Below are 12,900 nucleotides of genomic sequence, written 5' to 3'. Positions count from 1 at the left end.
AAAGTGGTGGAGGTGGATCCTGTAAGTTTCAAGAGCAAGCTGAATAAGCAATTGAAAGTGATACATTGGAGAATTGAACTATCTGGGTATCTGTGTCATCTGAAAATTTAGAAAAATCCCTTGACACCCATCTCCAAGTCAGAAATAAACAAGGGTCCCAACACTAGTGTCTTGGGCCACCATTTTCAACTTTTTTCCAGAGTGACAAATGCCCATCTGTACCTACTCTCTGTTTTCTATCTGATAGCCAATTTCTGATCCATGCTGTGAAAGACTCATCAATTCCAAACAGTTCTAATTTGCTCAACAAGCAACCACATGACACTATATCAAATGTTTGTAAAAGTCCAAATATACAACATCTTCACCGCTATCCTCTTTCACTGCCTGTGTCATATCGCCAAAGAACTCAATTAAATTTGATAAGCATGATATAAATTTGACAAGGCCAGGTTGACTGTCAAGTATTAACACATCCTTTTCTAAGTGTATATTTATCTTATCCTGTATCATGGCTTCCATCAGTTTCTCTATGATTGAAGTCAAGCCGACACATTTGTAGTTTCCTGAGTTGCCTATTTCTTAAATAACAGCTAAATCTGTCTCTAGTCAGGCATGGAACTTTGTGAACAGCTCTGCCATTTGTTCCCTTGCCACAATGAGCAATCCAGGATGGATCCCAGGGCTTGGCTACTTCTGTACCTGGAGTGCTGCCAGCCTTTTAAGCACCTCTGTTTCAACTATCACTGTACCACTCAGTTGCTCATCACCCACATTCCAACTAGGCTATTGTCACAATGCTCTAATTTAGCAAACACAGAAGGAAAGCATTCATTAGCACCTTTGTCATACTCTTTGCTGCAATGAGCAGTTTACCTTGCACATTTCTTAACGACCCTACTCTACCTTTCGCTATTTGTTTTTAGTATTAATATATTTGAACAACATTTTACTATTTGTTTTAGTATAGCCTACCATCCTTTCCTCATGATTCCTTTTAGCCTTCCTTATTCTATCCTTAGTCTACCTCCTGCATTTGCGATAGATTCTTTTTCTGAGTTCTGTTGCTATCATTATTCCAGTAGACATAATATCCACCCTTTTCTTTCTTACATCTTACATCTGTTTAAGGCAAGAGGGAAGAACATTTAAAAGGGACCTGGAGTATTTTTTTTTAGCTGCAGAGAGTGTCGTGTGGATTTGTAACAAACTATCGTAAGAAGTGGTGCAGGTTTGTTCAATGCAACACTTAAAATACATTCGGACGCATACATATAAATCGGAAAGTGTAAAAATGATATGGTCCAAATGCAGGCAAATGGAATCAGTCAGTTTATGAAACCTGGGCTGCACGGACAAGTCGGGCTGAATGACTTGCTTCCGTGCTACACATTTCTAAGACATTATGGCTCTATGCTGGAGACTCTGGACCCAGTGGACACATTCACACTATAAGTGGTCGACGATGTGTGACAGCATTGAGGAAAGAGTTAGTCATTCAAAGAGTGGCAATCCACTGGAATTCATCAATGCTAGTGAAGGCATTTAATTTATTCAAGAAAGGCTTAGTTTCATTTGTTTAGATTTTAAAGGAATAAAGGTGTACTGTTGCTTCTCTTGCTCCTAGTTTCTATGTTTCTAACTCATTAACCTGGTAAACACAGATATTCCATTGCACAAACATACATAAATGCAAACATACAAATTCAGAGAGAAAGCCATATAAATACACAGCCTTCTGAAGAATGGTTATTAGACCCGAAACATCAACTCTGGTTCTTTTCACAGATGGTGCCACATTTACTGAGCTATTCATGCACCTTCTGTTTTGTTTCTGATTTACAGCATCCTCAGTTCTTTCAGTTTTTATTTAGTACACACTTATGTATGTAAACAGAACTGAGACACAAACAGAGCAATAAATAGACACAGAGGTGAGAGGAGAAACACAAAAATGCAAACAGATATACGTGATGTCATGCATACATAGCCACACACAAACTTGATGTTCTTAGCATTCTCTCTGACACACACACATGCACGTACGCACAAATATGCACACATATGCATATTCACAGACAATGACATTATATTTCTTATCCTCGCATACATGTGCGTGCACATTAACTGTCAGCAATGTAAAAACTAAGGTAGACTCCCACCGAAGACGGAAACACACGAGCGCTAAAAGCTAAATTAACTGAGGCAGCCACATGAACTAACAAATAAAGAGACAGAGGCAGAAGCAATGACAAAACAAAACAGAGAACACAATAACAAAAACGCCTGGTAAACACTTCCAGTTGGACATGCATCCACACATAATGAGCCAGGCACTCAAAAAATACCCTATCTTCAATAATAGAACTGCCCAGGTCATCAGTGCAAAAGATAAGGCTGAAGCATTTGCAGCAATCTTCAGCCAGAAGCACCAAGTAGATGATGCAGGTCAGCGCCTTCCAGTGGCCCCCAGAATCACAGATACCAGTCTTCAGCCCATTTGATTCAGTCTGCCTGGCTTTTTAGAAATCAGTTGTGAGATGTTTGTATCACTGCCTGGCCACCAGTTGTTGCCTGTATGGCGCTGCCATTGAAAAAATGTTCGTGAGCTGCCTTCTTGAATCAATGCAGCCCACCTGTTGCGGTTTGACCAACAATGTCATTAGGGAGGGGCTTCCGGGATATCGATCCCCCCTCAATGGCAATACCTGCAAACCCATTACCACTTCCATTTGGAAGGACAAGAGCAACAGATACATGAGGACACTGCAAAATGCATATTCCTGTGCGAGCTACTCACCATTCTGACCTGGAAGTATATCAAGGTTACCTCGCTGCTTCTGTGTCAAAATTCTAGAATTCTCTCCCAAAGGGCATTGTGGCCAACATAAAGCACTTAGGTTGCAAAGGTTCAAGATGGCAACTCACCATCACAAAAAACAAAGAAAATGACAACACAGGAACAGGCCCTTTGGCTCGTCAAGCCTTCTCAACCGTGATCAAGAATGGGAAATAAATGCTGGCCAACCAGCAGCACCAATGACCTGGGAGTAATTTTTCTTGTTTTTAAATAGGCAGACCAAAACAAAATGCAGCAGATAAAATCAAAAGGTACAAACTGATGAACATAGCGCACATATATTAAAGGCACAGAGACAGACAAACTCAGATACACAGAAAGAGAAATGCATAAGTGCTCTGGCTAATGCACACAATAAAGTCAAACACTAGCATATATTCTGCTGGATGTGCACACAAATACAGGTGTGAATTTTGATAGGTGTCAGTTGTTTTATTTCTTCATTAGTCGCATGATTGCTGTGAATGGATATTTAACTGCACTGTTGAGCTGCTGCCTGAACTTGGTCTGAGTAATCCCATAAATAAATGCATTTGTAGAACTGTTTAAATTCCGCAGCATCTGACTGACTTGTAGAAGTATATATTCAGAATCATTGTAATCCTCAGGATCTTTTTGCATAATTTTATGATAAATTAATTCAATGACAGACAGCAGCCACAGGATGATGAAACTGCCAGAAATTGTGAAGACCAAAATCATAGACTTCTTTCTGCTCTCCATCTCTGGATCAAAATGATTATCCCCCTTGATCTGACTCCTCAGTTCCTTACGGACACGGCTAGTTACTACAATGTGTCTTACCATCAGAGCATTGACTAATAGGATTAGTGCAAAAGGGATTAAAGGATTGATAATTTTATCAAACAAATCAAATGCCACCCATCCAGGATCAGTATAATAGCTTGGCTTTGGATCACAGTACCATGGAACATTGTTGATTACCTTCCAAGGCTCATATATAAAGGAGAAGGGTATGTTCCTTAAGCACAGCAAAATACAGGTTGCAGCTAGAGCTACAGATGCAGATTTCTTGGTGCAATATTTGGTTTTCAGCTTTGGGCAACAAATGGCTACAAATCGATCAAAAGAGAAAGTGACAGTGAACCAGACAGAACAGTCTACGGCCACAGACATCAAGACTGCAACTGATGTACACACAGGAGTGATATGCAAAAATGTCCAAGGGAAATAATACCAACTGATCTCCCAAAGTATGACCACCATGATAATAGAAAGTAGATCTGCCATTGCCATTGCCACCAAGTAGCGAGTAGTGCATGTGGAGAGGCCACACTTGCCACGGGATAGGACCATGATTCCCATTAAATTAACTGTAACATGGATAAAAGAAAAACCATGGAAGTTATTAAGCAAAGTATCCCGTACAAACACATACAGTAATAACAAGATTTTTGACAGTAAAACAGGAGTTAGTCACTGCATATTGGCGAATGGTCATTAGAGTTTAAACTTCAGATATTAAAGTGCCTCCCAGCAAGACAATCCTTTGATAACAAACTCACCGTGGAGTTTCACAATGCCAGACAGGATTTCTTACACAATCACTTAAAGAAGAATGTTTGGAAACAACAACAACAAAACATAGTGAAGCTGCAATTCTCGGATTTCTTTTCCAGGGTTTGTTCTGAATAGCCTGTTTTCTGCAAAAGTAAAACTCCAGGAAAATTAGCTTGGAGTGGTAAACAGAACAATTACCAATCCCAAGCCTGGACAACACACCTTTCCAAAGATTGCACACACTGCAGAATTGAACTGTTGTGTAGCTTAGAAGCCATGGATGCATTAATGACATTGTCTGGGATTGTCAATATTCCCAAAGAAGACCTGAGATTGCAACTCCCCACATGCAACAAAATTACAGGTTTGTATCCTCTGCACATAACCTCTTCCATTAGCAGACACCTCTCCCTCCCTGAGATAAGGCTCGCTTCTCAAGTTCAAACATGATAACCAGTGTCAGATCTTATATTCAGATTGAGGCACAAATCCCAGAATCAGATACATCATACGGTGAGATGAAATGAGGGAACAAGAATAAAATTTCAAAGTTCAGGAAACATGATGGTCGACCTTAGTGGTATTAATCACCCTCTCAGCTGTGTCCTAGTAGCGTCTCCCACCACTAAAATCAATCAGAATTCTCGCTACTACCTGTGATTCTCTTGCAGATTTGTTGCATTAACAGTAAAAATCATCACAGAGACTGAGAACAGTAAATATGGTCTGAAGTTTTCATTATCAGCGTTGAATTGCAACAACACAGCACTGTTCATATCAAAATGCAGGTCTATCACTGTTTTAACTTCATTCAAGAGAGTAAGGAATGGAAAATAGATAGAACAAGAGTTCAGCAAGTGAGGTAGAATTATGTTTTGAAACTGTTTGAAAGACACAGCTTGTTCGAATCCAAATCATTAAGGGCATTTCAATAATTTAAGAGTCAATCCCATAGATAAATTTCTTCACATTTCTGTCAAGAACGGAAAAAAAAGCCATTATTGCCATGCTCCAGATCAGACGAACTCAAAATACTTTAATAAGATAGCCAAGACTCTTTTTAAAATTATTTTTTGGGTAGATGTGAAGTGTGTAATCCAGATGTGATGCGACTGGTCAAACTACTCAATGTTAAGTAGAACAGAGATAATTTAAAAACAAAGAGGAATTCAAATAACTTAACTGTTAACTGGAAGCTAAACAAAATAACAGATACACGACCCATTAGCTGTCCAATATGGTAACATCCCATAAACACATCTTTCCAAAAGGTAAATTCAGACGCAGATTCTTATATGCATTTCTCAAATCCAGAGAAAGTAGCAGCTAGGAATCATATGCTGAAACTTCCCACTCTTCTGGGACACCAAAGAGCTTGTGATTGCTATGGCTAAAAAATATCAACTATTACGCTTGGTCTGTGAGAGCTGGCAACCTCCTTTCAATTGTTACAACTGTTTCCAAAAACAAAAGTATCCTCAGTTATTTACTTAAGTGGTTTTCAATAGCCAGCTTGGCACATCTGCCTTTGCAACCACTCTTCAAAGAAAAGGACAAAGTAACTTTCTTTTAAAGTGACAGCGTTGTCATTCCACCCTTCTCTTAAAAAAAACCATCAATGTAGAAAGATGACTTTATTTATAAAACCCTCTATCTTACACAATTAGTACATGACAAAACGTATACATTACCTTAATTCTAAGGATGCAAGTATTCACTACTAAATTCCATTTCAGTCCATTTACTCCTGCCACTGAATGCCGCTGTCTCTCTTCATCAAAGTTGCAGTAAACCATCAGCAATTATGGTTTTTTGTCCTACGACATGTATAATTTTCAAACTCAATGGCTGGAATAATAATCTCCATCTAAACAGTTTGAAAATTTTGTCTGTAAATTTGTCCAAAACCATTAATGGACTTTTAATCAATATATACAATTGTCCCAGGCAGATTTTTACAAAGTCAACACCAAAATTAAGGTTTCATTTGCGATCATTTGATGAATATTCAATTTTCTGACAAAATACCCATTAGGTATTTTTATCTCTCATTGTCTTCTTGTAAGAGTACAGCACCAACACCCATATCACTTGCATCGGTAATCACCTTGAATGACTTTACATAATTAGATGTTATGAACACTGGGGCAGTGGTTAACACAGTCTTTGAAATGCTTCTGACAGTCGGCCTTTCCTCTGAAATTTTCAGCACTTCTTCACTAAGTCAGTCAGTGAAATAAGCTTACCGCTAAAATTAGGTAAGAACGTCCAATAAAGCGCACTCAATCCCGGGCTCCATAGTAATGCTCATTTTCTCGATGATATGGGAAACTCCTCAATAGCCTCTGTTTTCGCAGTCCTTGGGACTATCTGTCCATGTCGAATAACATGGCCCAGGAACATGACTGGGCTTGGAGAAATACGTTGTTAGCCAGATTTTTCAGCACTCCTGCCTCCCAAAGTCGATCAAACAATACCAATAAATGTTGCAAATGTTCCTTCCAAGTGTGGTTAAAAATCCAGAAATTATTTTATTGGTTCGTATTTGAGAAGTGGCTGGCAAATTTTTCAAATGAAATGGCATGACTGTAAGTTTCTGTAATCCATTCAGTTGCACTAAAACCAAAATTGTCATCATTCTTTCGCATAAAGGACGGAGTAAGTCCAACTTAAAAATATAAGTTGCTTATCTTTAATACAGCCTTCCAAATGTGGACTAGGATTAGAATCAGATTTTGTAACTGCATTGACTTTGCAATTGTCCACGTATAATCGTAGACTCACAGAGTCATTCAGATGTACAGCATCTGCCAGCATTCAGCCTATAGCTCTCTAAACCCTTCCTATTCATGTGCCTCCCCCTCTCTCCCTATTTATTTCAGAACCCTTTCCCCATCCCCCTCTCTAATGAAGGGTTTAGGCGTGAAATGTCAGCTTTTGTGCTCCTGAGATGCTGCTGGGCCTGCTGTGTTCATCCAGCTTCACACTTTATTATCTTGGATTCTCCAGCATCTGCAGTTCCCATTATCACTACTCATGTGCCCATCCAGGTTCCTTTTGAATGCTGTAATTGTAACAGCCTCCACCATTTCCTCTGGAGCTCATTCCATACATAATCACCCTCCACATGAAAAAAAAGCTCACCTTTCATGAGAGGTGTCACTAACACTTTACCTCCACTATCAAAATTGTGATTGTTAATTTTTTTTCTACTTTGTTTTCATCTTTCAGTTGTAATTCAGTTAATCTCTCTGAACTAAAACAAAATATACAATTTGTTCTATATCCATTCTTATCTTGTATTTACTATTTGATCAAGCGTGGTCTCTGATAATTCTACTTCAGCTTGATTGTCTTTATTCTCTATTTCTCTTCTTGCTTCAACTTGTGGCATTCTCACCCTGTTATCACGCAGTCTTACTACTGCAGCTGTGGAAAAGAAACTAGAAAGAGAGCTGGCCACTCTCCTTCCATTAATACAACTGTTTTTTTAAAATCCTAATGGCCTCCTAAGTTACTTACTTAAGCTGTTTTCAGTAGCCAGTACTTTACCTCTGCCTTTACAACCACTCTTCAAATGAAAAGCCCAGGCCATTCTTTTTTTTAACCTGGCAGCATCATTGCAATATGTACATAAGCACCAATAAAACCAGAAAGTGCAAAATAACAAATACTCTTCTTATTTTGCTTACAAATCAGCTGGAGGCATCCACCATTAAGTACATATCAGGATTACTAATTTGATGACAGTCATGCACTATGATCATAATCGGCATAATCATCATCAAACCAAACTCAATTTTTTTGCACAGGATTACAACAACACTAAATGAGTTGGAACTGTTCTTGAGAAGGTCCGGGAAGGGGCATTACACAAATTAATCTTGATCATTTGGGCTTGACAAGACACGGTGAGGAAGACGGATTTACAATTTTGGACAGCAGAAAGTGAAGAGTTAAATGTTCCATGTCACTGTACCAAATGGGACAGAATGTTGAGGCTGAATTTTCTGCTTGATAATGGAACTGTCACAATGAGTGTAAGGATTGAATAATTGGGAAAATATCTGGCAACTGTGACGAAGACGATGACGTCTCACCTTCAGTTCATACCTGCAGGAGGTCCTCAAGGTAATGTCAGAGGCCCAAATATCTTAAGCTGCTTCACTAATGACTTTCACTCCATCATAAAGTCAGATGCGAAGCTGTTTGCCGATTATTGCACAGTGTTCAACACCATTTGTCTCTCTTCAGAATCTGAAGTAGTCCATGTTCAAATTCAACAAGATCTGGACAACATTCAAGTTTGACCTGACAATTAGCAAGTAACAATCATGCCACACAAATGCCAGGCTACAATAACCACCAATAAGAGATACACTAACTACCACCCCTTGACATTCAATAGTGTTGCCATATTGAATGCTCCACTATCAACATCCTGGAGTTATTATTGACCAGAAGCTCAAGTGGACTTAACACAAAGACTCATCAGTAAAGTGAGGGCAGATGTCACCAACAGTACAGTCAAGCAACACTGCTCAGCAATAACATGCTGAGTAATGCCAAGGTTATCGATGATTGCACAATTTTCAGCACCAATAACAAGTCCTCAGGCACCAAAGTAGTTCATGTTTAAATGCAATGTAATCTGGGCAATATCCAGGCTTGGGCTGACAAGTGGCAATTAAAATTCACGCCATACAAAATGCAGACTATGACCATCACCAGTAAGAGACAAACGAACCACTGCCACTTGAGATTCAAATTTTCAAATCATTGAATTGCCCACTATCAACATCCAGGAAGTTATCATTGATCAATAGCTCAACTGGACCCACACATGAATGTAGTGGCTACAAGAGCAGGTCAGAGGCTAGGAATTCTCTGGTGAGTAACTCACCTCCTGATTGCTCAAAACCTGTCCGTCATGTACAAGGCACTCATCAGGAGTGTGATGGTATACTCCCCACTTGCCTGAATGAATGCAGCCCCAACAGCACTCAGGAAGTTTGACACCATCCAGGAATTGGCAATCCACCTGATTGGCACTGCATCCACAAACATCCATTCCTTCCACCACCAACCCTCAGTAGCAGCAGTGTGTTCTATCTACAAGATGCACTACAGAAATTTACCAAAGATTCCTCAGATAGCACCTCCCAAACTGACGACCACTTCCATCTAGAAGGACAAGAGCACAAGATGGGAATGCCACCAGCTTCAAGCTGCCACCCAAGCCACTCGCCATCCGAAGTTGGAAATATATCGGCATTCCTTCACTTTTGCTAGTTTCAAATCCTAGGCTTCCCTTTCTAATGGCATTGTGGATTTTAATCAACAACAGTGGCTCAAGGAGGCGGCTCACCACTATGTTATCAAATGCAACTAGGAATGGTCAATAAATTTTGGGAATACTGCAGCACATAAAACACGTTCTGATGCCCAATCTGCTCATGATCTACGAGGCACAAGTCAGGAGTATGATGAATTTATAGGATAAGTGTAGTTCCAACAACACAAGAAGTTTGAAACCATCCACGACAAAGTAGCCTTTTTTAAAATTAGAATTGCACGACAAGCATTCGCTCCCTCCAATATCGAGGATCAGCCACAAGATGGACCGGAGAAATTCACCAAATATCCTCAGACAGCACCTTCCAAACTGATGACTACTTGCATCTAGAATACAAATGGCAGCAGATATGCATGAACACCAGCACCTTCAGTTTCAAAGCCACTCACTATCCTAATTTGGAAATGAATCACCGTTCCTTTCAAAGTAACTGTTCAGCATCATTCAGACACCTCAGATACTGATACAGCCCATGTTCAAACGTAACACCAACCAGACATTATCCAGGCTCGCGTTAACAAGTGGCAAGTAACATTCACACCACACAAGTGTTAGGCTGTCACCATCACCAATAAGATGCAAACTAACCATGACCACTTGACATTTAATTGTGTTACCATCATTGATCCCCCGCTCCGAGGGTTAAAATCCTGGAATTCACTCCCTAATGGCATTGTGGGTCAACCCAAGCTGATGGACTGAAGTCGTTCAAGAAACAGCTCATGGCCATATCCTCAAGGTCAACTAGGGATGGCCAATAAATTCTGGCCAACCCTCCGACATCCACAAATGAATCATGCAAATGAATAAAGGGACTCTAAAGGGACTATACGAAGTTTCAACATTTATTCAGCGCAAGGCTGTTAAAATTCTTACAATTAATAAAAGAAGAAGAAAGAAGTATAGCCACCCAAAGTTTCATGTCAATCGTTCTTAGTGTTCTCATATGTTTCCTGGAACACAAAAACAATACATTATGGGTACAAACAGGCAATTTAAAACAATAGTAAGTGAAGAAATAGTTGTGAGAGGAACTAAGGATATTTTCTTGTTAGAAGCTCAGACATCATTCTTGTCCCCTTAAGCCAAATGGGAGCACTCAATAAAGAAAAGTAAATGTTGAGACAGCATTGCACCTTTCCTGTATGCCCGACAAGTGGGAAGTTTCTGACAACATAGAACAAAGGCATGTTAACTGTAAATGGTATGAAGATGACAAAACCATCAATACCCTCACAATTTGTTTAGACTATTCTAACAGCATGAGCGCTTGTCCCATGTCCATGGATTAGAAGGGATCAGATGAGTGTTTGATGAAATGTAAATCAAAAACGTAGAACAGCAGCATGGACAAAAACCCATATGCACGAAGCTGGAGGTTGAGTTCATATGCACAAGTCTTTTATTTTTGAGGAACTGTGGGAGACATCCTACATCTTACTGAGAGAAACTGTAAGTTATGAGAGATGAATACCACACTAACAAAAATTGCAGTGGCCCATTGTATCTACTATATTTCAGTATGGTTCTGAGATCAATAAAGTATTATCCTTGATCGGGAGTGATATTGTTCCTTACGTTATATAAGTTAGTTACAGTTAAATATTGCTTGTCAATACGCTTAATCAAATATATTAAAATAATTGTCTGCCTAAATTAGGAATTAGGACACTCCCAGATTTAAAGCAGGTGGTGAGAGAAAGAATATTAAGACACGCAGACAACAGCATCTAAGGGTGGCAGTCAGAGAAAGATCGGGATAAGCAGTCAAAAGCGCCTAGAGGAGCAGACAAGTAAATGAAGTTGAGACACACAGTCAATAGAACCTAGACGAGCAGGCGAACAGAAGGAAATTATGACAGGTTGTCAGCAGCACCCAGTGGAATAGACAAGAGAGGGAAACGGAGACTGACAGTGAGCAACATTGGGTAGTAGGTGAGGGAAGCACAGCACATTCGCATGAGAAACGAATTCTAGGCATGCAGTCAACATCGCACTCAGTAATGCATGAGAGTACAGAGCCAAGGCATACTGGTCACAGTTTCTAGAACGTGAGAGAGGACCCTTCCCAAAAGTAGAGAGGCAGCAACACCTACAATGACAGGTGAATATAGGATCCTGAAACAGGTAGAAGCTCTGACAGAAGTACATACTGTAAGTTACATAGAATTAAACCACGGAGATATTTAACGATACTTGAAATCAAACAAAATAATAATACTGATTGAGTTTTCACATTATGCTGACCCCTGTGTGGCAAAGGAATATCATCGGCCACCGTGTAAAATTGGACCTTAGCGTTTACAAAGATTACACAACTTCCATGGCTCTATAAACTTACCAAAAACACCAATAGCAGCAAGAATTGTGTAAAATATTTTAGCAACCCTGTACAATGCTTCAGTCATTTTCTGTGTGAAGTACTTTGTGCTTGCGTCCTGCAGGTAACCTCTTTGCATTAAGATTTGATCTCATACATTGTTTGTGTCTTTAATTTATACCCTGAGGGATCACATCCACCATGACGAGGTTACAGCATTTTCACTCTTTATGCATTGTTATTTTTAAGAAAACAAATTCCAAACGAAAACAGATTACAGCAATCAATTAATTCCCTGTTGTGGGCAAAATGTTTAGCCCTGGGACGCAGTAATTAATTAATGCAAAGTGAAAAATTACATTCTGTCAATTTAATGTTATCCACTACGTCAGCCGTATATCTCGATTTTGTATTGTTTCATTTACATCTGACATTTAACTATGGCTATTTGGTAACAGGATTCGAAATGTGAATAACCCTGTTTCATTTTGATCATACGACACTCTGGTGTTTGGCTGCAAATTTAGTGTCAGGCATTCATTTAATTTTAATGAGTGTGCATATTTGCATCTGTCCTCTAAAATGGGACACAGGAACACATCCCCATTACCTATAGATCCTCAACCTGATAGAGACTGATCAACTGTGTCAAATCCTCCATATAGTATAGGGCTTCCTATGAATATAGAATCTGCATCAAATTGAGACAATACATTTTAATACAAGATTATAAAATCAGTGAAGTTATGTGTACAGGACTTCGGTCAGATTGCAGCGAGAGTACTATATGCACTTCTTGTCACTCCTCCATAGGACAGCTTTGAATGCTTAGGAGGTCAACAG

The 12,900-nt window shown here is 39.4% G+C and overlaps 1 protein-coding gene across 1 annotated transcript; it reads right to left on the bottom strand.

Moving 5' to 3' along the window:
* Window positions 1–1,412: 1,412 nt before the first annotated feature.
* On the bottom strand, window positions 1,413–12,196 carry LOC125454401 (probable G-protein coupled receptor 139). Its single transcript, XM_048535116.2, has 2 exons — window positions 12,079–12,196; window positions 1,413–4,194 (listed from the first exon to the last, which is right to left on the bottom strand). Exons 1-2 carry the CDS (start codon window positions 12,194–12,196, stop codon window positions 3,293–3,295), a joined length of 1,020 nt encoding a protein of 339 aa, XP_048391073.2. The 3' UTR covers window positions 1,413–3,292.
* Window positions 12,197–12,900: the final 704 nt, after the last annotated feature.

The sequence above is a fragment of the Stegostoma tigrinum genome, chromosome 7 (assembly GCF_030684315.1).
Source record: "Stegostoma tigrinum isolate sSteTig4 chromosome 7, sSteTig4.hap1, whole genome shotgun sequence".
In the NCBI taxonomy this organism is placed as follows: Eukaryota; Metazoa; Chordata; class Chondrichthyes; order Orectolobiformes; family Stegostomatidae; genus Stegostoma; species Stegostoma tigrinum.
This window is presented reverse-complemented; position numbering and strand designations above follow the sequence as displayed.